Here is a 26,674-nt window from a genome sequence, read left to right on the forward strand (position 1 = left end):
GGCACAGGCTCCAGGCCAGGCCCAGGGGACAGGTTGAGCCCTGGTCTCTTTGTGTTTAAGAGACCCTCTAAATCCTCAACTTGCCTCAAGAAGTTGGTTGAGCTGGGCAGTGGTGGTTCACACCTTTAATCCCAGCACTCAAGAGGCAGAGGCAGGCAGATCTCTGTGAGTTCGAGGCCAGCCTGGTCTACAAGAGCTAGTTCCAGGACAGACTCCAAAGCTACAGAGAAACCCTGTCTCGAAAAAAACAAAACCAACCAACCAAACCAACAAAAAAATACTGATTCTAGCAAAACTTCCACCCCTTGGGCCGACAGCCTGCTGAGCTGGGGAAGGATTGGCTGAGGGGGAAGGCTGCTGACTCCAGGCCTTGGGTGACAAGGACAAGGAGCCAAGCGGGCTTTCTGCGCACTTCTCTGCATCCCTTACACCTGCCCTGCCTGTCATCCATCACATTTCCTTTGGTCCTCCTTGTTGTTTCCAGGAAGATCTCACAGATGCTCTTCACCACCTTCGTCCTCCTTCCCCGTTAACTGGCAGCCTGCTTCTGTCACCCTTTATTCTTGACAGTACAATTCTACTGGTTTTCAAATTCTATGTAAAATGTAATGACTGGTTGCTTGTTTTGTTTTGAAGATGGGGTCTTATGTAGCCTAGGTTGGTCTAGAATCCCCGATCCTCCTGCCTCTAAATCCTAAGTCCTGGATGACCAGCATGCTTTACATGCCTGGGTGCAGTACCAGCTTCTCCAGCAAGTCTAGTGTCTAGGACCTAGATACTACTAACTGTTGTCTGTAGCACTGTAGGTAATATGCCAATTTACTGCATATCATTTGAGAGATTTATGTTTGGTTTTTGTTTTGAAGTAGTTTTTCTTGGAATTCAGACTGCCTTCAACTTTCATCTTGTTTAGAATTTTTTTTTTTTTTTGTCTTTGAGACAGCGTTTCACTGTAGCTTTGATGCCTGTCCTGGAACTAGCTCTTATTGACCAGGCTGCCTCGATCTCACAGAGATCCGCCTGCCTTTGCCTCCCGAGTGCAGGGATTAAAGGTGTGCACCACCTCTGCCCAGCCTTGTTCTGATTTTTAAGTTTTTTTTTTTTTTTTTGATTTTCGAGACAGGGTTTCTCTGTAGCTTTTGGTTCCTGTCCTGGAACTAGCTCCTGTAGACCAGGCTGGCCTCGAACTCACAGAGATCAGCCTGCCTCTGCCTCCCAAGTGCTGGGATTAAAGGCATGCGCCACCACCGCCCGGCTTGTTTTGATTTTTAAAGGTGGGTTTTCTCTGTGTAGCCCTGGCTGTCCTGGAACTTGCTCTGTAGACCATGCTAGCCCCTTTGCCCCACCACCCCTGGCTTGCACCCTTCAACTTTCTGTCCTCTTGCTGCCGTCTCTTCAGAGCTGGGACTATAGGTGTGTGCTACCATACCCTGCAAGATTTCAAAAACCTTGCTGACTACAAAATGCATCTCAGTTTCAGAGACATTAAAATATGATGGAGGGAGGTGGAGAGATGGCCCTTGCTTCTCTCAGAGAATCCCAGGTAGGTTCACGACACCTGTGCCAGGTGGCTTACAACTGCCTGTAAATCCAGATTCAGGGAGTTTGGTGCCCCTTTATGGCTTCTGAAAGCACCCACATGCATAAGGCTTGCCCATTACACACAGACACACACACAATAAAAAATTTTAAAAATCTTAGCCAGGCAGTGATGGCGTATGCCTTTTATCCCAGCACTTGGGAGGCAGAGGCAGGTGGATCTCTATGAGTTTGAGGCCTTCCTGGTCTACAGAGTGAGTTTCAGGACAGCCAGGGCTACACAAAGAAACCCTGTCTTGACAAACAAACACAAATATATATATATATATATATATATATATATATATATATATATATATATATATGTATATATATATATTAATATAAAGGAGGTTTTTGAGACAGGGTCTCATTTAGATCAGGGCAGCCTCAGCTTACCTCCACCTCCCAAGTGCTGGGCACACTCACATTCAATGCCACATCTGGCCTCTGGGAGGAGAATCAAAGTCTAACTTTTCATCAGAGAAATGTGGCAAGAATGACTGAGCTTTGCTACTGTCTTGTCCTGGCTTTGCCCCTTTCCATCAGCAGCATCTGTGAGCTGACACAGAGAACTCCTGTCCAGTACAATCCAGCCTCGAGGACTCTGGTCCAGATCATCTGAACCAGTGAGGCCAATCTTGCTGATACAGGAGGTTCCTGTGGCCTGGTCAGGTGTTGATTTTCCACAGGAGAGCTGCGAGGTAGCCTCTCTTCTCACCTGCAGCCCAGCCCTGCCGAATCCTGCTACAGCCTGCTTGAGTTGGATTTTTCATTCAAGCAATAAAAACGATTCGTTTGCATGAGACCTGTGTACCCAAGAACAGCAATATGTGTGTGTGTGTGTGTGTGTGTGTGTGTGTGTGTGTGTGTGTGTGTGTGTGTGTGTTGGGGATGACTAACTAACTTCCGGTGTAATTTTCCTAGGCACTGAGCAAAGGGCAGGGCACAATAGTCATTCTGTGTTCATTTCAATTGCCTCGTTATAGTCAGGGTCATTCCTTGTTTGTTTTTTTTCCACAATCCAGTGAAAAGGGTAGGGTGTATTGGGAAAAGGTTAGCCTGACATCATGGCTGGCCTCCCCGGGAAAGGTGGCGGTCAGGAAAGTGGGCGATTGGCAAATGCACAGGCAGGAGATTGACTTGTTTTCTATCTAGCATCCATTTTGGGTCTCAAGACCATCAGATCATCTCCAGGTAGAAGAGGAAGTTAGTGTCTGAACTCACACAGCCATAAAAGGAAGCCGATAACGTCCCAGAACTGCTGAAAGCACCGGGAAGTGGAGAGAGCCTGCGGTCCATGCTCTACAGACATCGGGACCAAATGTCAGGGAGCTGCCAGACCCAACACTGCAGAAAGAAAGGGAGTAAGAGCCGGCGTCAGCCGTGTGGGAGACACTATGACATCACTAAGCAGCCAAGCTAGCAATCACACGAGCCTTCCTCAGGGTAGCGGCCTCAGTCACCACGTCTCAACAGCCTCTGGGCAGCAGTCCTGGGGCAAGGAACACAGCCAGGCTGCTATATGCACACCCTCCTGCTGGGGGCCAGATGGGACCAAGCCCAGGCGGCGAGGCTCTGGCACTGAGCGCGCATGACCCAGTTGAAGGAGCTGCTTTTTCCACATAGCACAAGCTTAGTGAGTGGACCCTTAGCCTCTCATCCAAACCCCGCAGCTCGGCTTGCGTCCATGTCTGCTCACCGCATCAAGCCTTGGCACCAACAACCAGTCCTTGTGACCCAAATGCCAGGTGCCAACAGCTCCCGCGGGAAAGTTGAAGAATCTCCTCAGGTGCCTTCTAAATATGGAATCAATATCTAAGAATGATTAACTTATTCGAAATGGGGCTTTATTTGAAAGTCCAAGGAGCCAGGGAAGAAAAGAGCGCTCACAGAATTCAGGCAAGTTTGCAATGATCTGGGGTAGCTTATCTGGGACCACCAAAGAGACCCTTTAGCCCGTCTGCTATCCCGAGAGCTGGGCCCGACTAAAATGATGGAAACCAAACCAGGCTGGGAGGAACTAGAAGAGGCGGGGACCACCTCTGACTTGTGGGCGTCCTCTCTGCCTGGAGACCCCTGAAACACAGAAGGCCCACAGGAGTGGCTGATTCTCTGCCCAGCTCCACCAATATTATCCAGAGGAAAACTTGAACCCCCTGCAGAGGCAGGTATCACTGGGGTGTAGAACCGACTTTCATGTCACCGTGACATCCAGACAGAACCAACTTAAAGGACAAATATTCTGCCTCGCTTTGTCCAGCAGGCAGAGAAGGCATGGCAGTGGGAACACGCGGCCACAGTTGTTCACACAGTGGCAGATTAGGGAGATTAAGTAGAGAGAGCTAGACCAGAAGCAGGGGGAAGGCATAACCTTCAACCCCCCCCCCCCCCCCCCCGCCCCAGCATTCAGTGTCCTGATCCAACCAGGCAGCCCCTATCTCCAAGCATTCAGAACAAGTCGTGGAGGAATTCTCAGATGCGAAAGTTGGTGGTGGCGATGCTCAGAAGAGGCCAACTTTCGGCTTTAGCAGAGCGTACGGCTCATAGGAGGCACACCTGCCGGCGCATTTGCTCTGTCGTTACAAAGCTCACAGACTGGGTGGCATAGATGGCATGAACATTTCTCACAGTTTTGTGGGGTACAGGTCAGATCCAGGAGCCAGCACAGTTGGGGTAAAGGCCCCTTTCACCGTCCTTTCTCATATCTTAATAGGGTAGACATGTCACTTTTTTTTTTTTTTTTTTTTGGTTTTTCGAGACAGGGTTTCTCTGTAGCTTTGGAGCCTGTCCTGGAACTCCCTTTGTAGACCAGGCTGGTCTCGAACTCACAGAGATCCGCCTGCCTCTGCCTCCCAAGTGCTGGGATTAAAGGCGTGCGCCACCACGCCTTTATAAGGACACAAATCCCATTATAAGGGCTCCCATCCTCATGCCCTGAACCACTTTCCCAAGTCCCTATTTCCTAATATCATCCCATTAGGACGGACAGTTCAGCGTGCGAATGGGCTGGAGGTCAGCGGCCAGTTCCTGACATACAGTTCTTTTCCTCAGTAAATTACCTAGATGGACACTGAGAACCACACGACTTTCTGGTTTCCCTTTTATTTCACAGGGGGAGAAATTCATTTTGTGTGTGTGGCCACAGGAGAGCAATTGGGTGTCTTATTTGAGAGCTCTCCACTGCATTCCTTCAGACAGGGTCCCTAACCAATTCGGGTAGGGTGGCTGGCCTGTGAGCTCTGGGAATCTACCTGTCTCCCCAGAGCTGGGATCACTAACTCATGTGCCAGGCACTCAGTTTTTCACGTGGGTGCTGGGGATCTGAACTCAGATCCTCACACTTGTACAGCAAGCATTTTACTGAGCCCCAAAGTTTGTTTTCTTTTTTCCTTTTTTCCCTGGCGGTGCTGTGGGTTGAGCCTGGGGCCTCCAGCATGCCGGGGAAGCACACTTGCACTCAGCTTTTTCCCCAGCCTGAAAGTGGATTTCTGTCAGTAAGACACAAGGTAAGCATCAGCTGACTCTAGCAGGAACCCATCCTGCTAGAGATAATAACAAATGGATTAAATGACTACCACTTAAAGCTTCACATTGCCTGTAATATCTCTACCCCAGTGCAGACCCAATTTTTGCTTCTGGCTAAAGGCAAGCTTTAGAGCAAGGGATGCTTTTGTTGTTCTGGATTTTGCTAGCTTATGTTTTGTTTTAGATTTTATATGTGTGTTTTGCCTGCATGTATGTATGTGGGCCACAGATGTGCCTAGTGCCCAGGGAGGTCAGAGGAAAGTGTTATATCCCCTGGAGCTGGAGTTACAAACAGTTGCGAACTGCCTGTGTGGGCTGGAAACGAAAGCCCAGTCCTCTAGAGCAGCCAATGCTCTTACCCACTGAGATGGCCCTCCAGCCATGGGCCCCATATTAAAAGCTGACTAGCAGAACATTTATCCTAAAACCTTGAACAACCTACTTGCGACTGCACTGAATAGAGTGCGGTTGCTATGCACACCGTTCATACACGTGTGCATCTGTGTGTGCGCACTCTGTAAGTATTCAGGAACACATATATATACATGCACTTGATCGTTCCACAGGGCTTCACTTTTGTTTTGAAAAAGGTCACGTGTTGGACATAAGTCTCCTGCATTCGTCACACATCAGATCTGAGTTTTGGTCACTTGTTGGCTGAGCTCTCAGTGTGGCATGCATGCTGGTACTCCGTGCTCACGGAAGTCTCAGGGCAGTGGATCTGCTCCTGTGCTTACCTCTGTTTAGTGGTGGGGGTGCCCATGAGTCATGTGCCTGTACAGGTCAGAGGGCACTCGTGCCAGTCATTCTCTATTCCACCATGTAGGTTCTGAACTCAGGCCTTCAAAGCTTGGCAGCAAGGACCCATCCCCGCTGGGCGGTCTCTTCAGCCCTGGAGTAATCTGCATGTTCATGATCTGCATGGCCCATAGCTACAATGCACTTAGGCCAGAAGCTGGTGGGAACTGCCTGTATAGAACGCTGTGCCCTCTCTGTAATATTATTGAGTTGTGTCACCCCAGCCCCTGGCCTGAGAATTACCCTGGTTCGGACTCCAATTCCCAGCTTGCCAAGTGCTGACCCCTCCCCAGCGAGGGTCAGGACCACTCCCACAGGGTAATTAGGCTGGCGCTGGAAAAAAACATGGTTTCTCTGTCTTCCCCTGCCATGCTCCCAGCCACCCAAGAGCATGGCATTCACTAAATGTGGGCATTTTTGAATCGATCTAATCTGTTTTGATTGGAGTTTTTTGCGCCAGCAGAGGCTCGGTTAGGAAATAGTCCTAACACCCTCTGGGTATTCACTCTGATGGCCTCCATGGTTTCTGCCATATGAGACAATGTTTAACTCCTCCTGCTTTTTCTTTTCTTATCCTTGAGGTCAGCTGACAGCCAAGTTCACAGCCTAGACTAAGGATCCGATCAGGCTAGTTTCCTCCAGTCCATTGTAGGTCTTGCTGCCCTAAGGGCAGCGCAGACCAGCCCAATCCAACTTTATCTCAATCACAAGCAGGCAGGAATTTCAAGGATCATAAACTGAGGGTTTGCCAACCTAAGATCAGGTTACTGGCCTTAAAGTGGTATCCATCATTAAGATAGCATGAGACACTCTCCTGCATTCATACCCACCCTTACAGAGTGGGAAAGCAGCTGGGAGGCAGGAATAGGAGGGAAGATATGGGCCACCCAGGGGAGCTACACAGTGAAACACTGTCTCAAAACGCAACAAAAAAAGCCAGGCAATCAAATCTGCCAATAATCCCTTGCCAGCTCCCCAAATGGCATGGCAGAGGCAAGGAATATACAAGGGAAAAAAACCCACCTCAATTTAAATCAGTTAGAATCTGACCCAAGAGCGAGCCCAACCACCTTTTATCCTTCCTCCCTTTTTTGGTCATGTACAACCACCATCCTGTCACTACCCGCTTCCTCTAAGACAAGAAGGAAGCGGAAGTTCAGGCAAGTTTGCATTTGCCTTACATCCTGCATGTCCCTTTCCTATGGCACCGAGGTTGCAAACTGGGGCCATCTCAGAGTGGACCATACAATTAAGTATCCTTACATAACTAGTATTTGATGTGGTTAGAGAAAATAAATAATTGTGTGAAGATGAAGTATAATTTTTAAAAGCTTATTTTTATGTATTTAAATTTAAAAAACCAACACAAGAGGTTAGAGGTGCTTTTGCTTCTTGTGTAATATTGATGCCACTTGAGAAATTACTTGGATTCTTTCCTGGCTTTCATAACCACTTCTGTATACTTTAACATAGCCAACATGAAGGAATTCCAAATATTCTTAGTGAGATGGATGGCCGTATCTTGAGACCATGCACGGCTAATGGCCCCAGACTGCCAGTCTCTACCATTTAACCAAGCAGCTTTACCTTGAGCCCATCAGTTTCTCGAAAAGATATTCTTTAACTCGAAGCTGTTTTCTTTTGTCCTACAGTTTTGGTGTTTCTAAATAAGCACAACTCCTAAACAAGCCCAGAACACAAGGGCATGCACATGCTCATGAATCAATGCCTTTCTGTCATATGGTTTTTTTTCCTCATTGTTTCTGCTTTGGGTGCTTGTAGGCCACCATTAACCTTTCAATGCAGCTAGACAAAATTATTACACAAAGCAACACACGAAAGAGACATTTTTTGCAATGTATTTTTATGTCTTTTAATTAAAAAACTTAAGATATAAAACAAGCATTTTACATAATGCATACATTCTCAACATCTGCAGATGAGATAAATAACAGAAGGCAAAAGCAGACATATTGTATTGCTTCTCTTTGGTAAGTCACCAATATCATTCTCTGCAAAAAACAGAATATGTGTTTGCTTTAAAAAAAAAAAAAACATGGTCTTAAAACAACTGTCCCTTAGTATTAAAAAAATATTCAGCAATAATGCAGTGGGTGTAACTTTTGAAACTGACAAGAAAGGATAATACTTTATTCTCTGAGAGTTAAGTAGCTGCTTTCCAAAATTAAGGCCTACAGAGAAACAACCTTTTTCTAGCTACCTTTGTACTGGCTTTTTAAAAACATCACATTCAAACTCCCTGACACAATTCTTGCAGACCTTTTCATTACACAAAAACTCTCGCCTGTCTGACACCACCCATCCCGACTAATCCCATTTCCTATGAGGAGATTCTGCTTTAATTCAGCATTATCTAAACTCAGTGTCCCAACAAAAAAGACCAAAAATTCCATTGAATTTGTTCCAACAAACAGCACATATATACACCGTGGCTCTACTGGAGCAATATATACAGGTCAGAACTGAGTTAGAAAACTAGAACGAGGTGGGCGATGGTGGCGCACGCCTTTAATCCCAGCACTCGGGAGGCAGAGGCAGGCGGATCTCGGTGAGTTAGAGACCAGCCTGGTCTACAAAGCGAGTTCCAGGACAGGCTCCAAAGCCACAGAGAAACCCTGTCTCGAAAAAAAAACAAAAACAAACAACAAAAAAAAAAAAAAAAAAAAAAAAAAAACTAGAACGGCCCATTCAATACATAGCAGCTTGTATCTAAATATATACAGGTATGTATATGTTTTCACAGTTAATCTTTAAAAAAAAATTACATGATATGTTCAGAAATATTTCTATGGTCTATAAATAATACTTTAAAAGTTCAACTAACAAAAGAAATGAAGAGTCAATCAAATTAAATAATCTTCTGAGCCTTTAGAACAAATGCTTGAGTGGGTAAAGCTGGAGGTGGAGGTGTTGTCTGGTGAAGTGTCTGTCAGCCCCCCAGGACAGGCAGTCTTCCTTCTAAACCCGGTAGGAGAGAAACTCCAAAACTTTGGAAGGAACCGGAAGTTTCTGGACTTCTTGAGTGGGCATCACTCTTCGGATTGACATGCGACATAGATGCTGAAGGCTAGGGACTTGCCTTGGAGTGGCCCAAAAATAAACACTTCCATCATGTGTTCTTAAGAGAGAGAAAAAAAAAAAAAAAACAAAGCATGGTCACACAACTTACACGTATTTCATGTCCAGCTAGCTCTGTCAGAACCACAATCTCACTTTAAACCCAGTAAGAAGTAACCAGCACAAGGCAGCAACAGGATTATAGTTTGTCTAGGAAATTTGCAGGACTGTTTGTGTTAAGAAACAAGAGAAAAAGCTGGAGAGATGGTTCAGCTGTTAAGAGCACTTGATGCTTCCAACACTCACACAATGGCTTAACAATACTGAAAACTCCAGTTCTAGATCACACCCTCTTCTGGCTCCCACGGGTACATGCACACGGTACAAAGACATGCAAGCATAATGTCCATGCACATAAACTAAAAACAAATCTTCAAAAGAAAAAGAAAGACGTACTTACCCAGCAGCTAAAACACTGCCATCGGTAGAAAAGGCACAGCAGAGACCATTGCTCAAAGGGGCAACTTGTACTGGACAATCCTCATCAATTCTCCAGAACCTCACCATTCTGGAAGGGAAACAAGTCATGGAGTTGAAAGTCAGAAAGCAGTGCTTTTGTGTTGAGTCACACAGCATAAACACACAAATCACTTGAGACCACGATGACTTTGGCTGAGACAGGCTATTATGTAACCCAGGCTGGCATCACGCTCCTGATCTTCCCGAGAGCTGGGATTACAGGGTCTCCATTCAGCTAATAGTAAGTTTTTGTTGCTTGAATACGGTCTCATTACATAACCCAAACTGGACAGTCTCCTAAAGTGCCAAAATCACAGGCATGAGCCTCCACATCCAACTAGCTCAGTGATACTAGTATGCTTTATATACTATTTTATATTCTATACCATTTGGTAATTTGGATGAACTCCAAAGAAATCACAAGGCATGACTTTGTAATCTCAGTGTTTGAACCTATGATGTTCACAACTGGAAGCTTTCTCATTTTCTTACAGATAAAATGACATAATTTGCTTTATTCTTTTCTACCTTTGCCTAATCTCAAAAGCATTGGCTACCAATTTGACAGACGTGTGCCACCATAGTCAGCAATGCAAAAAGCAAGGTGTTGTCTAGAGAAACATTAAAACCCAGCTACAGGATGGGTATAGTGCTCCACATCAAATTCCTAGCACTCAGGAGGCAAGGGTAGAGAGATCTTGAGCTCAAGACCTACCCAGCCTACATACCAAGACCATTTTAAATACAAACAAAAAAGCCAGGCCCCCACAAAAACCTGAACCTCACTGAAGAAAGGTGTTAAGACTTAAAACATGCTTTCATTAAGAAAGAAACCTTTAAAAGGTATGAATAAAGTCAAAACGATACTCCCAACACTTACTTGTCATCAGCAAGGCTTGCAACATGCAGTCCATCATGACTGAAAGACACAGCTCGTACCCATCGGTCATTTGCTCCTCCAGCAAATATTGGAGTAGGAGGGGGAAACAGGTGCCTGGGGTCAGAGACATCTTTTCAGTGGGTTTCAGAATCAATTCAAGAAACAAAATGGCCTTGGTATCAAGTTCACTGACCTTTGAATAAGATTTAAAGTGGGCCTCAGATGATACAACTAAGATGGGGGAAAGCTGTTACAGCCGAGCTAAATGTTAACAGGAAGCCAGGGGTACAGTAACCGTGCTTCCCAGCTAGAACTGCCAGCGAAAGCAAGGGCTTTTTCATAACATTTAAGTCCAACTTCTGTTTAGTAATTTCCCCAGGCATGAAACTCTAGTATATCACCATCTCTACAGAATCAGACATTTAATACCAAGACCTAATAACAGCCATGTTTATCTGAAGCTTTGCACTATTCAAGTGCTCACATAACTTTATGAGATTGCTAATTTTACATTGTTAGGGATTCTAACTGTACTCACCCGAATTCCATCAGAATGTCCCCATTGTGTGGATCCCAGACATACACACGAGTATCGTAAGATGCAGTAGCGAGCAAAGCTCCATCAGGAGAAAAGTCACAAGCTACAACATCATGGTGATGCCCTTCGAGTCTCCTTATCATGGTGTACGTATCCATATTCCAAAGGAAAACCTGCAATAATAAAAAGGCAAATGTTATAGCTTCATTTAGACACACAGAGGACAAAGGGGCATATCTTAAACTACAACTGCTACTTTAATATCACATTGAATTAATTACAAATTATGAGTAATTTAAAGAATATGCTCAGTGTCGTAGATTAAAAATCAGTCTTTAAGTTAATTAAAGCAGACATGCAAATTTCTATTTCAAATGTTTCTGTTAAATGTTAATTTAAAAAATAGGCCTAAAGGGAAAATAAAGGCAATGCAATTTAACCACTGAAATCCATTTATTCCAAAACTAATTAACTAAAATATATGGTAATAAATAGGGTTAAGTATTACAAACCCCTTTCTCTTTTTTTCCAGAAACTACCAATTTTAAAAATATATACAAACAGAAAATGTAATGTTAGCAAATTGTTACTCCATTGGCATCTCCTTTGAGATAATCACTTGTTTACAATAGGCTTGGGTCACCACCGAGAGCCTAGGAAGAGAAACAGATACTGCAAGAAAAGAGAATTTTCACAGCCAAATGTAATTTTGTTGGCAAACAACAAAGATGTTAAACTACATTACAAACGAAAATGCTATTTTATGAAAATAATGTATTTAATTACAATGCTTTTTTTGTAATTAGCAGTCTTATTTTTCCAAACTGACTAGAATCATTAGTCATTTTCAGCGTAAAAGTTAAATTACTTAAAAATAAGATTACATAGAGTCTAAACTGTGCAGAAGGTTCTTTTGCTGTTTTTTTCTTTCTTTTTTTTTTTTTTTTTTTTTTTGCTTTGAAGCAGTGTCTCACTAAGGTGCCCAGGCTGTCCTTGGATTGGATTGGGATCCACTTGACTCAGTCTCGTGAGGAGTTCTAGACCGGATTCTAATGCTTACTGCAGTCTGCTAGATTAAGCTTGGAGGTTTACAGCAAGTCTAGTGAGACAGCTTCCCTCCTCTTGCTATTTCCTTTCTGCACACATTATTTCCAAAGGGAAATAAGTATAATAATAATAGGGTCAATGATTTAAAGTACTGCCAGCATCTTAAGAAATTCTAAAAAACAGAGGAAGCACTCAAAAACCAGTTTCTTTACATTAAATTGGGTTCACTTGTCAGACTCTCAATTCCATCAACTGGAAAATCAATTTACTCAGGAGTCTAGATTTTACTGTGGGGAAAATTATTTTTTTTTAAAGGAAAAAAAAAAAAAAGAAAAAGAAAAGAAAAGAAAGAAAAGCAGAAAGTGGACATCGACCAGCACCTGTGTACGTACAGTACACCTTGCAGCCGAATGCAAGGTTACTTCATCCTATGGTAAAGGTCGCCCCCAGCCCGGTAGCCAGAGATGCCACTCTTTCTGCCCAGCTAACACCATTGTGCGCCTGTGTGCGAGTGGTGCCAGCATAACCTCAATCACACCAATATTGCTGCCACCACCTGTGACAGGAAAAGCAAGAAGCATATGGAAAACACACAGCCTAAAATAGCAATGTAAACATCTATCTTGTTTTATGATGAAAAAAACAAAGAACTAAGCTATTTGTTCTAAACTTCTAACATTCACAACTATCATTTTAACATAATAATAAATGTGTTTTATCTAGCCACAACCCCCACCCCCATCAGTGCAAAGCGTGCTGTGATCATTACACGTTCTGGAGATGGGCCAGTTTCATACTCAATGCTACAGCTGCGCTCTCCACATTACCCTGACTCAGAGCTAGGAAACTGACAGCTAACTGACCGCACAGCCCCCAGTCACTACTTAAGCTGCCAATAGCAAGCAAGCTGTAAAACAATGTGCAGCTTCATCTACGATAGACTCTAGCACATAAATGATTGCTAATTTTATTATGTTTTTAAATTACTTTTTTTTTTCAGTTAAATGTCCAGGATCAGCTGGGACTCAACTTAAACAAAACAGCAAACTGGACAAAACAAAAACAAAGAAAATAATTAGCAAGGAAATATCTTAACATATGGACTAGATCTTGTCTATATCACATAAGCTTTCCTAGATGTCATAAAAAACTAACTAACCTTCATTTTATAAATATCTCTAAAAGCAATTCAATTTCTCAATTCACAAATAACTAATTTTCTACATGCAAATTTTCTCCATCATGAAATAAAGCATTAAGATATTCATGACACCGAGCACAGACTTAATAGGTTACTTAGATTCGAAATGATTAAGCATACATTATCATCCAATTCACAATACGTGAGCAAGAACTTTGACACATACTGCTTTACTGGCTCCAACTGAACACAGCATGGAGGAGTCGGGAGAGAATGCACAGCTGTACACCCAGTTCTGATGGCCCCGCAACACTTTCATCATGTTTCCTGAACAAAGAAACATCCGGTCAGGACAATGCACTTCAAATCAGTGACACCGACATGACTGTAGTCTACAGTTACCATAAACTACTTTTATAGCTGAAAAAATATAGATACAGATAGATACAGAGCCCTTCAATATCTGCCACCTGCCTGCCCACTCTCCCTCCCTTCTTCCGTCCTTCCTTCCAAGGCAAGGTCTCTCTATGTAGCCCTGATTGGCCTTAAACTCTCAGAGAGTAGTATTTGTTGCTTGATAAAATTACATGGGATGGGAAACACACATTCTGAGGTTGATACCCAGCATCCTAACTGGGTAGCTGACAACTGCCTACAACTCAAATGCAGGAGATCCAATGCCCTTGGCCTCCTCAGGCACCCATACACACCCCCACAAGACCCACATGAATAAACATGATGACAAATAATACATCACATAATGTAAAAGCCAGGCATGCTAATCTATGTCTTTAATCTCAGCACTTAGGAGACAGAGGCAGGTATTGCAGCCTGATGTACATTCATTTGTGTTTCTCTCCAACAAGATAAAACTTTGTAAGCATCAAGATACCATGTTTCAGAAAAAAAAATTGAGTTCATCAACATACTTTTCTGTGAGATTAGAGGGAAAAATCTTACTTTTTTAATAAAAGAATTTATGATCTATGCTTACCACCATTTAATCATGTTATAAATCCTGGTTTGTAAATTCGGCCACAATCTAAATTTTATTAGATGACTGAATTTGTTGCTTAAACTCTTACTTAAATTTTTTTATTCTAAAATTTCATTTATTTAGTGCTTGTTTAGTGTTTTGGCTGCATATGTCTATGAACTATGTGCATGCAGTGTCCACAGAGAAGAAAAGGTGTTGGGTCCCTTGGAACTAGAGTTAGGGATCTGTGGTTGGTTTCTGAGCAGTGTCAAGATGGTTTATTATTGTAACTGCTTGTTTAATCTGTATTTTTGTTTCCCAAATATTAAACAAAAAAAGAAACCTTGGTCACCAAGCCATTGGTTTGTTTTTCTGATACAGTATCAGGCTAAGTAGCCAAGTTTGGCCTAGAGCTCTCAATTTTCCTGCCTCGCCCACTAGAGCTATGATTACAGGTTTGCTGCAGGGTGGGGCAATCCCGTGATCACTCTCAGAAGTCACATCAAGTCAGGTGTGGTGACACATGCTCTAATTCCAGCACTCAAGAGATAGGCAGGTGGATCTCTGTGAGGCCAGCCTGGTCTACACAGAGATTTCTAGACTAGCCAGGACTATACAGAGACCCTGCCCCCAATCCCCAGAAAGGAAACAAAAACACCACTCTCTTACATAGGTGGAACCAAGAAAAAAGACATACATACCATCATCTTTGAGGTCCCACACACGAAGAGTTTTGTCTCTTGAAGCTGATACAAGGATTAAGCTCCCATCTGGAGCAAAAGTTAAGTCTCTGACCACCTCAACGTGGTCTACCAAATTAAGGAGGAGCTTTCCTAAAGGTGATTGAAAGGAGGAGACAAGATCAGTATTTATCTTCTATTTTTGTAGTTTTGTTACCGTAAAGAATGAACAGACAGTCTTGGGTACCCCTAATTCTATGAAGTAAATTATTTCACTTACTAATTACTGGCTATTGTTACTTGTGAGGATTCACTACTTAGGTTTTTAAGTAATTTCCTCCCAAGATAACAAGCCCTGCATTACTAGATAAATGTAAAAGGAACTACTAAAATGCAAGCATACCCTTGATCAAATTAGCACCAAGAAAGCCCTGTACACTGTCTATTCTAAGTGTCTGTACAGCATGACTTTATTGTGTGTCTGAGGACGACCTGCTACTGCTGGTTCTCTACCACGTGGCCCCACTCAGGCTGTCAGGCGTGGCAGCAAGCACGTTTATCTGTTGAACCTCACCAGCCCCCCGTATGTCTTTAAAACAAAATCAAAATGTCAACTTTTCTCTTTATTTCCTTGGCCTTGGACTATCAAATGCCCCACAAAATAAAACCTCACAATGTTTAGAATTTTAACAATATCTAAACAAAAGGAGTATTTATTAGTTACTGGAAGTTTTGCTTTAAGGTAAACACAAATTTTCCCCCTGAGCACCTCCCTCACCCTTGGTGGAGAGGTTGAACTATGCAGTTCATGCTGCCTTCAACTTGCTATGTATACCAGGCTGGCCACAGAGCCTTTTCAGTGCTGGAAGCACAACTGTGTATCACCACGCTCGGTCTGAACACTTCTTTTCTAGTTTTTGAGACAGGGTCTCTCTATATAGCCCTAGCTGACCTAGAACTCACCATGTAGACCAGACTGGCCTCAAATTAACAGAGATTGGCCTGTTTCTGCCTCCTGAGTGTTGGGATTAAAGGGGTATACCACCACACCCCACCTCGAACACTTAAATGTTCAAAGAATTTAACTTATCTTTGAAGACAGGGTTTCTCATTTTTCTGTGTAGCCTGGAACTCTCTCTGTAAACCAGGCTCCTCCTGCCTCTGCCTCCTAAATATTGGGATTAAGGGCATTTGCTACCACACACGGAAAAGAATTCAAATTTCCAACCCCTAGACATTGGATAAGGAGGTTAGATATTATTAAAATCCCAGCACTCGAGAGGCAGAGGCATACGAATCTCTATGAGTTCGAGGCCAGCCTTGTCTACAAGAGCTCCAGGACAGGCTCAAAGCTACAGAGAAACCCTGTACCAAAAAAACAAAAACAACAAAAAAACCACAACAATAACAACAACAAAAAACTGGGAGGTGTGGCAGCCGGCTGCAATCCTAGCACTTAGGATGTGCAGTCAGGAAGAGCAGAGTTAAGCTCATTCTTTTTTTTTTTTTTTAAATATTTATTTATTTATTATGTATACAGTATTCTGTCTGTGTGTATGTATGCCTGCAGGCCAGAAGAGGGCACCAGACCCCATTACAGATGGTTGTGAGCCACCATGTGGTTGCTGGGAATTGAACTCAGGACCTTTGGAAGAGCTGGCAATGCTCTTAACCTCTGAGCCATCTATCTATACAGCAAGTTGAAGGTCTGCATGGGATAAAAAAAAAAAAACTGATTTCCCTCAAAATCCTCTAAGTGATCACTGAAAAAGCATGTACGACATTTTGCTGAGTCATAAACTAAATTATGAGTTTATAAATACAACCCATACGTGTTTTGCATACTTTATCAAGTATGAACTCTATATTATTCTCCTAAATTAAAACTATGAACTAAAGACTTAGAATAATTATAAAGATACAACCAATCCCACTTCTCTACCATAAACCCTTAAATCATAGATTCCAGGGACTATTATAAAGTAATCAGATTCACTTTTGAAATTATGAATCCATACCTGTATATACATCCCAGATTTTGATGCGCCCATTGTTTAATCCCGTGGCAAGGAGTAGCTGGTCCTGTCCAAATCGGAAGCGATGCCATTCTATATTAACACAACGGCTCTGCTTTTCTGGAACTGAAGACCCAAAAGCAAGACTCCAGACTATGTCTCCACAGTCTATAATGTGTTCACGAGGCTTATTTTTCTGACCACCATTACTATCTTGTCTCATCAATTTTTGGCAGCTTGAATTGGCAACATTCTTGGAACCATGTAAAAGACTGAGGGGGAAATATTGAAAATGAATTCTTCTTTATATTATACTTGTATAGACACTAATTGTTAACACTTGTTAAATAGCTTCAACAAAACTGTAACACTACTACAGATTGGAAAATTGGCACCTAAAATAGGAGGCCAGACAAGTTCAACTCATGAAAACTGTCAGCTGCAGAGAAAATCTTCAATAAGAAAGCAACACATTGCCAGGTGGTGTTGGCACACACCTTTAATCCCAGCACTAGGGAGGCAGAGACAGGTTTATCTCTGTGAGTCGAGGTCAGCCTGGTCTACAGAGCAAGCTCCAGGACAAGCTTCCAAAGCTACAGAGAAACCCTGTCTCGAGTTCCTGCCCCCCCCCCCCAGAATAGATTTTAAAGCAAAACTGGGCCACATAGCAGGACTATCTTATTAAAGAAAAACTTGGCTGGGCGGTGGTGGCGCACGCCTTTAATCCCAGCACTCGGGAGGCAGAGGCAGGCGGATCTCTGTGAGTTCGAGACCAGCCTGGTCTACAAGAGCTAGTTCCAGGACAGGCTCCAAAACCACAGAGAAACCCTGTCTCGAAAAACCTGTTCATATACTAACTACTGTTAAGCAATAAAACATATGAAATCCAAAGTGAATGCAAAAAACTTCACCTAACAAAGATCTGACACAACAGGACATAACACTAATGTGAGGCACAACCTGTCTTTCCTTACAGATACACTTAACAGGAGAAAGGGTGTAGGTTAGTTGGCGAAGTATTGGCTCCAGCATATGAAGCCTTGGGGTTTAGTGGGGGAGGGTGGGAGCATAAATGTCTGAGAAAAATATTAAAACACTCCACAATGTACAAATAAAGTTCAGACTTTGGTCTACACCATGAGGTCATCTGCTACCACACCCATCCAGAGAATTCTTTTTTTTCCCTTTCCTTTTGAGACAGGGTTTTTCTATTATGTAGCCCTGGCTGTCCCAGAACTCACTGTGTAGACCAGGCTGGCCTTGAACTCAAGAGATCTACTGTCTCCACCTCTCAAGTGCTGGAATGCACCACCATGGGCGGCTCAGGCAGTTCTTTACAGAAACCTCGAATGCATGGATTCAAACCACAAACAAACTTGTAACATTCTATAAAAGAAAACTTAAATTTTATTGCCCAACACCGACAGACAAGAGTAAATTCTACAAACACAAAGAAAGAAGTCTTACAAGTTCTTAAGGCACTGGGACCATGGGACAAGCTTCACGATGCGATATCCTTGGGACCACGCAAAGTAGGAACCGTCCGGAGCAAAAGCCACAGTCCAGTTCTCACCACCACATTTCTTGTCAAAAGGAGCTGCCGGAGCTAAGAGTTCCCCTACAGTTCGCGATCTCACTGAAACAAAAACGAAAACAGGATATGATATATACCAACAGTGGATGGGAGATGGCCCCATGTTACTTTGGAATTTGTTGAGGGTTTTCTCCTTTTCTTTTAGACAGGGCTCAGCGGGCTTTCCACCCACAGAACTTTAGAGATTAGCTGCAATAAAGTGGTTTTTCAACACAAGATTAAGGATGGCAGCAGTATGGTGGGCACACCTATCATCAGCACTTAGAAGGCTTAGGAAGGAGGGCGAGGAGTTCAAGGAAGTCAGGGTCACGTGAGACCTTGTCATAAAGTTTCAGTGTGCCTAGGAGGTGAGGGTGGGACAACTTGGCTATGAGACCAGCCTGGATTATACAGGCAGACCTGAAGAAAGTGGAAGGGGAATTAAGGTTTTATGAACCCTTATGCTCAGCAGTTGCTCTTGCTAACAGAAGCCCTGGTTTTGATTTTCTTCACAGCACAAACCACATAAAGAGGATTGGAATTTCAGCTACACGGTCAGCTCAAAGCCAGACCAGGTCAGGAAAAAAAAAAAAATTACACACACAGTCATCCAGAAGGCTGGGACTCTGTCAAAGTAATTTTTTTTAAGAGCTAGAGGGAGGGAGGGCTGGAAGAGTTGGCTCAGTGGAAGAGCAAGAATGCTGCAAAGGACCTGGATTTTATCTCTAGACCCACATGGAGGCACAGCACCTCCCTGGACACCAAGCCCGGATGTGGTACACATATATACATGCAGGCAAAACACTCACACACCCACAGTAGCAAAAATAAACAAAGATCAAACAAACAAATAAATGACAACAAAAATGGCCCAGTGGGTACATATACCTGCTACCAAGCCTGACCACTTGAGTCCCAGACCTACATGGGACAAGGGAAAAACCCATGCTCACAATTTGTCCTCTGACCACCACATGAAATAACTGATATTGAAAAAGGGCAAAGGGAGGGCTAGAGAGAAGGCTCTGAGGTTAAGAGCACTGGATGCCCTTCCAGAGGTTCTGAGTTCAATTCCCAGCAACCACAGGATGGCTCATAATCATATAGAATGAATCTGGTGGCCTGCAGGCATACATGCAGGCAGAACTCTGCATACATAATAAATAAATCTTTAAAAAAAAAAAAGGCACAGCTGGGCGATGGTGGCACACGCCTTTAATCCCAGCACTCGGGAGGCGGAGGCAGGCGGATCTCTGTGAGTTCGAGACCAGCCTGGTCTACAAGAGCTAGTTCCAGGACAGGTTCCAAAGCTACAGAGAAACCCTGTCTCAAAAAGAATTAGAAAAAAAAAAAAAAAAAAAAAAAAAAGCACAGGGAGAACTGGAGCTATATAGTATAGCTCAATAGTAGAATGCTTGCCTAGAAAGCATTAGACCCTAGTATGGGGGCAGGGAGATGACACCTTTGTGTTGTGTACTTCATCAGTAAACAACTAATCTAACACCTAGCATGACAAGTGTTCAATTAACATTACTCAGCAAATAGGAAAGCACAAGTATGTTCCTGGCCCAACATGATCCGTTAACAAAAGGGCATAGTTTAAGACCCCCAAAAGAAGCCTGATAGCCATTTTCTACATTATTCTGAAATGTTTCTCCTTGTATGAAAATAACCATGTATTTTCACTAAAGAGAAATAGAACTACTTTGTTTAAACAATATCTCCCCCCCCCCCTTTTGGTTTTTCAAGACAGGATTGCTTTGTGAAACAGTCCTGGTTGCCTTGGAACTCGCTTTGTAGACCAGGCTGGTTTCAAACTCAGAGATCCGCCTGCCTCTGCCCCCCAAGTGCTGGGATTGAAGGTATGTGCCACCGTCGCCCAGCCATTTTTTTTCCTTTTTAATAACTCGAAATCTGCTGAGCAGTGGTGTCATATACCTTTAATCCCAGTAATCAGGAGGCAGGGCTCGCCTGGTCTACAGAGCCCAGGGTTACACAGAGAAACCTTGCCCGGAAACAAAACAAAACAAAATCTTGAAATCTTCCTTCTAACCTGTCCACCTGGTTCAGTCCTGATTCTGATCTGAGAACCTAATTAACAATCTTGTTCTTGTGACACACATGTGATATCTGCACTGGCGTCTTTTTCAGCTATAATATTTTTAGTTCTTCCGATCGTTCCTTAGATCACAAAAAAATCAAGTCCATTTTCTATCTTTTCCCACCTTAATTAGTTCCACCACATTTTTCTGGATAGAATCCAGTTAGTAGTGGCCCTTAGAAAAGTGGTACCCAGAACTGTACTGTCAAAGTGATAGACAACCTCACTTACTCAAAAGTCAGCAACACAGCATAAGCTCGTACTCATTCAGCTGGCAGTCACATGAGTATAAGATCCACTAGCAGGCGAGCCTCCGATACCTGCAGGACCGTTTCTCCACGTATAAACTTCAGGAAGAGCAGTTACAGGCTTCCTGCATTTTCCAAGCACATACTATTACATGATCATTTCATTGGGGTTGTCTTTATCTTCCCAGCTTCCCTTAAAAACCAGGATTCCAGCCAGGCAGTGGTGATATACACCTTTAATCCCAGCACTCAGGAAGCAGAGGCAGGAGGATTTGAGTTAGAGGCCAGCCTGGTCTACTGAGTGAGTTCCTGGACAAGCCAAGGCTACACAGCAAAATCCTGTCTGAAAAACAAACAAAAAAAACCCCTGGGATTCCTGTTAAATTTCCATCTATTAGCCAAAATTTATGAATATTAGTAGAAGGGACCTTGTTCACCAATAAGGGAACTAAGTTTAAAAAAAAAAAAAAAAAAAAGAAGGGGCCGGGCGGTGGTGGCACACGCCTTTAACCCCAGCACTCGGGAGGCAGACGCAGGCGGATCTCTGGGAGTTCAAGGCCAGCCTGGTCTACAAGAGCTAGTTCTGGGATAGGCACCAAAGCTACAGAGAAACCCTGTCTCGAAAAAAAAAAAAAAGAAAGAAAGAAATGGAAATATCAATTTAAGAGAAAACCTCCAGGTTAATCTAAGTAGAATACTGTATTTCTTACACAAGATTTTTCAAAACTGTATTTTAAGGAAAATAAAAACAAAAACTCTGGCCACAATCACTTCTATCCACTTCTTTATAAAGTGTTAATATGGAATAGAGATGTGGGATGGTGAAACACCATGAAACAATAAGCTCAAACGCAAGAAGTTCTAGTACCATTACAAAAACTGTAAAACAAATGATACACAGTCAGTGGTTTTCTAATCGCCTTCGTGCTTCCTTGTTGGTTAATAAATACACCAAATGATTTTTATACTTTAATCAGCTATTTTAAATACTCAAGTACTGACTAGTAAAACATTTATCAACCTAGGGTAAGGTTTACTCTGAAGTGCTAGTATCATAAAAAAGTATCATCTCCTGACGCCTGACCCCTCAGCACACTGGGCCTGAAACACACCACACTGTCTGCACAGGATCACATCCTGAGTCACCGCTGAACCAGGCTAACCAGATTTCAGTTCTTCTTCACATTCCTTCCCCCAATTTCATAACCAGAAAGGAAGTGGGACAGTGCCTTCTCAGAGCGGGCAGTAGCTCACGGCAGCTATGTCCCTGTCCCAGAATCCTTTCATCATTCATGAGTCCTGCCTCCACTTTCAGCACATACAGGAAAATCCTGACTTGACGACAATTAACACTAGGGTGAGGGTGTTTTATTCATAACCATCAAGCTATACACAGATAAATGTCTAACCTTGTCTCCAAGTGACACTTCAAATACAAAGAAATAAAAAACTGGCTTACAAAAGTCCAAATGTGAAGACATTTGGCACTTAACTTTTTATATTACATCCTAGAAATAAGGAGATATAAAAGTGAAACTCTTAAGTAATAAGCAGTTATCTAATGAATGGTCCTACCCTAGCAGGTATTCCAAGAAGCACTATTTATTCCCTTAGAGAGAGGGCAAGAAGGTTTTCAAAGTACAGCCAAATGTACAGTGTTATGGTATAGAGGAGGAAAAACCATTTGTCAAATCACAAGAACTAGAGGGCAGGAGACACAGCTCGGTGGCAGAGTGCTTGCCTAGGATCCGGAAGGTCCTGAGTTCAAGCCCTACCACTACTACTAAATTCCTTTTAAAGATCTGAGTTCAAAACACTTAGTTCTAAAACACAATTAAAAGGCAGAATTTTTATGTTTTCTGTGGCCTTAACATGGCTATAAAACTAATATTAAAGTCACTGGCTAATCAGCTACTCAGCTTCACCCTCCAGGGAACAGCCCCTCCCCCAGTTGTTACTGGCTATTTATGTATAGAAATGCATTCACTTCAGCTTCTCACACTTCCTATAAATGCCTCCTCCGAACAACTGGCCGATCATACACTTCGGGAGCAGGAAAATGCAAAGGCTCTATGCTCAGTGTCCACTACCTTTCTTCTCTTTTCAACTGGATTTCACTTTGTAGCCTTGGCTACTGGAACTGTCTGCCTCTGCCTTGAGTGCTGGGCTAACTTTAAAGTAATGTCAGCCTCCTCTGAATTCACTCAATCTCATTCAAAGGCCTCAAAGGCGGCTTCTTGGAGAGGACTGAAATAATGCTAGGGCTTTAAAGGCACTGGGCAGGTCTGGCCCACACCCTTCCACTCCCCATTGTCCTGGCTTCAGCCTGGCACGTGACAGGGCTAGCCCTTTCATCCCTATACCACAGCCCTCCTTCGGACACTCCCCCTAGCCACACTGCTCCTCCCGGGAAAGAGCAAGATGTTCCTCCTTGGAACTCTTCACTTTGACGACGCCACCCTCTAAAACATAAAAGCTTTCCACGCGGCTGGCAGCCCTTCAGGTTCCTTTCTCCTTAGAGTGCCTGACTGACGGATGGGGAGCGGGTCCTCCTCCTGCACCTCAAGACACAAAAGTTCGCTTCTTTTCCATCACACACTTAAGAGATCCTAAGATAAGCCACTTAGCCCATGCTAGCCACCCTCCCGGTTTACTACACACCCAAGCCCTAAGCCGAGAGAAGCCCAGGATCTCGGACCCGCGGCGAGCTGTGATGGCGAAACTGGGGTACGCGGGGCGGTGAGCGTCCAACCCGGCCTCACGGGAACTCGGAAGGCCAGCTCTGAGACGTGGGTCCATTCACTCCCGGCCGACGCCCATCGTGGGGCCGCTTCCTCCCGCCAATCGGCGCCGATCCTCGCCTCCCCGCTTCTCCTCGGCCTCGGCATCGGACCCCCGCTTCTCAAGGGCTTTGGCATAGGATTTCCCGATGCCCCCCCGCCCCCGGCCGCTTCTCCCCGGGCCCCGGCGCCAGCCCCTTCGCAGCCTGCCCTCCGTTCCCGCGCTCCCTCTCCATCCTGGGCCTCACCGATCTCTTTCTCGTTGACCCTCGGGGAAAAGCTGGCCATCTATGGGGCACCGTCTGATTCCGGGAACGCGATTCGGACGCGGCGACAGAGAAGGGACTCGGTGGGGGCTAAGGGGCGTGACGCGGGCTCGGTCCTTCCCGGGTGCGGGGAGCGAATCGAGAACGCGGGCGGCCACTGAGGACTGCCCGGGGAAAAGCACTGGCAGGCCTGGGACCGAGCCACCGGGTCACACTCAGACAAAAGAGCCGGCGCGCCTTCCCTCACAGACACACACAGCGAAACGGCACCTCCGCAGTCAAACCAGACACTGAGACAAGATGGCGGGCGTCACCGATAATATCCTGGAGGCGGGGTGTGGTACGTGACGTCAGACGGACAGGCCCCGCCTCTCGACGGAAGGGACGTGACCATCTGGGCCCACATAGTGGCGTGAGCCCTCCTCCATCTGCAATTTGCAGGCTGTTTCTAAGTCGACGGCCCTTGCAAAGGACAAGCAGAGGCTTGTATGTCGCACGTGACCGCACCCAAAAAAAGCCAAATAGACGTTTCAGGTGCTTAACTCCATTTAGCTATGTCCCTGGCTCCTCGGTGAGTGGGGAAGTGGAGGTTGCATTGTTAAAAGTGATACGAAGATAGCATGATGATGCTCCATTTTTCAGGACGTGAGCCCGCTGCTTTTAGAAAAGGCTCAGTTGTTGATGGCGGAGTCCCACGGTAGTGGGGCCTCCTGAGACCTCCCCAAGTCTCCTTCTGTTCTCACTGGTCCCTAAAGTCAGGCCTTCTGAAAAGCTGGCCAATATCACCTCCACATCAGAATCTGCCCTTCCGTAGAAGTCTGGGTCTCTAGGAGACAGATAGCTATCCTCGTCAGAGAGGACAATTGTGTGTGAGTGCCCCACATGCCAATTTGAGTACCATCTACAGATGACGTAATTCATTTTAGTGACTCTCGTGGGGATTCCTTTATGGCTTGGATTTTCTCAGATACTTTTGGAAGAGTATCTAGCCGAACTCTTGAAGAGTTGCCTAGCCAAACTCTTCAGTTCTCAAATGACAACGCATAGTGTATGTCCCTTGTCCATTTGCTTGAAGAAGGAATTCTTCAAATCAAGGAATGATTAATAAACATAAACCATCTCCCCTCTTTAAAAAAAATTATTTGGTTGCTTTCTGACAACATATTTATCAAGGACTTCAAGTAGGCAATCATCCTCACTGCTGAACAGAGTCGAAGGGAAGAAATGTGTACGGAACATGAGAACATAATTTCCGCTTAATTTTGTAGTATACTCATTATTTATGTGTTTATGTGTTGTGTGTACGAGGTATGTGCATGCTTTTGCCCGAGTGTTCGCGTGTTTGAATATTCCTGCGTGAATGCAGGCTCTTGCATGCCATAGAATGCATGTGCAGGTCAGAGGACATCCTAGGATGCGGGTCCTTACCTTTTCTGAGACAGGGTCTCATGATTCAGTGCTGTGTACACCAGGCTGCGGTCCCTGTAGCTTCTGTACTCTCTTGCTCCTGACTCCCACCTTTCTGTAGGAGTGATGGCATGACAGAGGGGTCATCTGTAATCTACTGCCTTCTGCCTTCACCTGGGTTCTGAGGATTTGAACTCAGTTTCTCAGGGTTTTTTTTGTTTGTTTGTTTGTTTGTTTTAATGACAAACATTTTACCCTCTGGCTCTCTTCCCAGCTTTTTTTTTTTTTTTTTTGAGTTTTCATAAAAAACAGATGGGATGTTTCACAAATTTGCGGGGCCAAGAGGGAGGGTACAGCTCAGTTGGTGGAGTGTTTGTGTGGATACAGGAGCAATGGACTCCATCCCCAGCACCTCATAAGCCTACTGTGATGGTACGTGCCTGAACACCCGGCACTTGGGAAGAGGAGACAAGAAGAGTCAAGAATGTAAGGCCACTTCTGCTACGAAGTTACAAGTAGGGAGCCATCCTGATCCACGAGATGAGGCTGCCCCGGTTCATGAGATCTTTATCTTCAAAGAATATGAAAAACTCCAGGAATTTGTGAGTCATCCTTGTATAGAAACCAGACTGGGTTTTTTTTTCCCCCACTTTTTCAGACAGGGTTTCTCTGTGTAGCCCTGGCTGTCCTAGAACTCACTCTGAAGACTAGGCTGACTTCAAATTCACAGAGATCTGCTTGCCTCTGCCTCCTGAGTTCTGGGATTAAAGGCTCCATCAGTATAAATTCATTCACACGAATCTCATTCTGGATATTCAGAAACATTGCTCTGTGTAACTGTATCCTGTGTTGGTGACTTTTTGTCAGTTTAACACAAAACTACAGTCATCTGGAAACAGGGAACCTCACCTGAGGGTTACCTCCATCAGGTTTGGCCTAGGGGCGTGTCTATGGGTGTTTTCTTGATTAATGATTGATGTGAGAGGGCCCAGCCCACTGTGGGCAAAATCACTTCTGGGCAGGTGATTTTGAGTTTATTTATAAGGGAAAAAAAGCCCCAAGCAAGTCAATATGTAGCAGTCCTTCACATTTTCTGCTTTAGTTTCTGTCTCCAGGTCCCTGCCCAGAGTCCCTACGAGTCTTTCTCCATGATGGACACTAACTTGTAAGCCAAACAAACTCTTTCCCCCTTGAGCTGCTTCTGGTCAGTGTTTTAGCACAGCATCAGAGAAGCAATCAAGAAATGTAGTTAGGCCCTTGCAGGCCATCTACAATTCTGAGATTGCAGTCAGATGCCAGCACACACGACGAAGGCCAACTGCTGTGCAGCTCGTAAACAAGGTGGGTGCATTCCCTTGATGTCAAAATATAAGCAGGCCAAAGCTATTGTTCCTCTTTGACACTAAAATTTGGGAGTTGCTATCAACATATGCATCCACGGGCTAGTCCTTCATCCTCATCATCTTCAAATACCTTCTAGAATAACATCAAAAGGGAAAACGAGCCAGGCGGTGGTGGCGC

General features: G+C 44.2%; 1 protein-coding gene across 4 annotated transcripts; it reads right to left on the reverse strand.

Annotated features, from left to right (window-relative positions):
* Positions 1-7,761: 7,761 nt before the first annotated feature.
* Wsb1 (WD repeat and SOCS box containing 1) lies at positions 7,762-24,025 on the reverse strand. 4 transcript variants are annotated; one of them, XM_057775655.1, is made up of 9 exons: positions 23,729-24,025; positions 18,246-18,414; positions 16,782-17,050; positions 14,785-14,916; positions 13,334-13,434; positions 10,920-11,092; positions 10,382-10,495; positions 9,443-9,550; positions 7,762-9,043 (listed from the first exon to the last, which is right to left on the reverse strand). In XM_057775655.1, exons 1-9 carry the CDS (start codon positions 23,766-23,768, stop codon positions 8,884-8,886), a joined length of 1,266 nt encoding a protein of 421 aa, XP_057631638.1. In that variant the 5' UTR covers positions 23,769-24,025; the 3' UTR covers positions 7,762-8,883. The 4 variants fall into 4 exon arrangements, with proteins under 4 accessions (XP_057631638.1, XP_057631641.1, XP_057631639.1 ...); XM_057775658.1 differs by lacking the exons at positions 13,334-13,434; positions 14,785-14,916; positions 16,782-17,050; positions 18,246-18,414; positions 23,729-24,025 and adding an exon at positions 12,347-12,498; XM_057775656.1 differs by lacking the exons at positions 13,334-13,434; positions 14,785-14,916; positions 16,782-17,050; positions 18,246-18,414; positions 23,729-24,025 and adding an exon at positions 11,432-12,498.
* Between the last annotated feature and the right edge of the window lie 2,649 nt (positions 24,026-26,674).

This window comes from Chionomys nivalis, chromosome 7 (assembly GCF_950005125.1).
Source record: "Chionomys nivalis chromosome 7, mChiNiv1.1, whole genome shotgun sequence".
In the NCBI taxonomy this organism is placed as follows: domain Eukaryota; kingdom Metazoa; phylum Chordata; class Mammalia; order Rodentia; family Cricetidae; genus Chionomys; species Chionomys nivalis.

Coding starts and splice junctions, on each gene's coding strand:
- Wsb1 (XM_057775655.1), bottom strand. CDS start 23,768: ATGGCCAGCTTTTCCCCGAGGGTCAACGAGAAAGAGATCG. Junction 18,415..23,728: donor GGTCAACGAGAAAGAGATCG/GTGAGGCCCAGG, acceptor TTTTTGTTTCAG/TGAGATCGCGAACTGTAGGG. Junction 9,551..10,381: donor GCAAGCCTTGCTGATGACAA/GTAAGTGTTGGG, acceptor TTTCCCTTCCAG/AATGGTGAGGTTCTGGAGAA.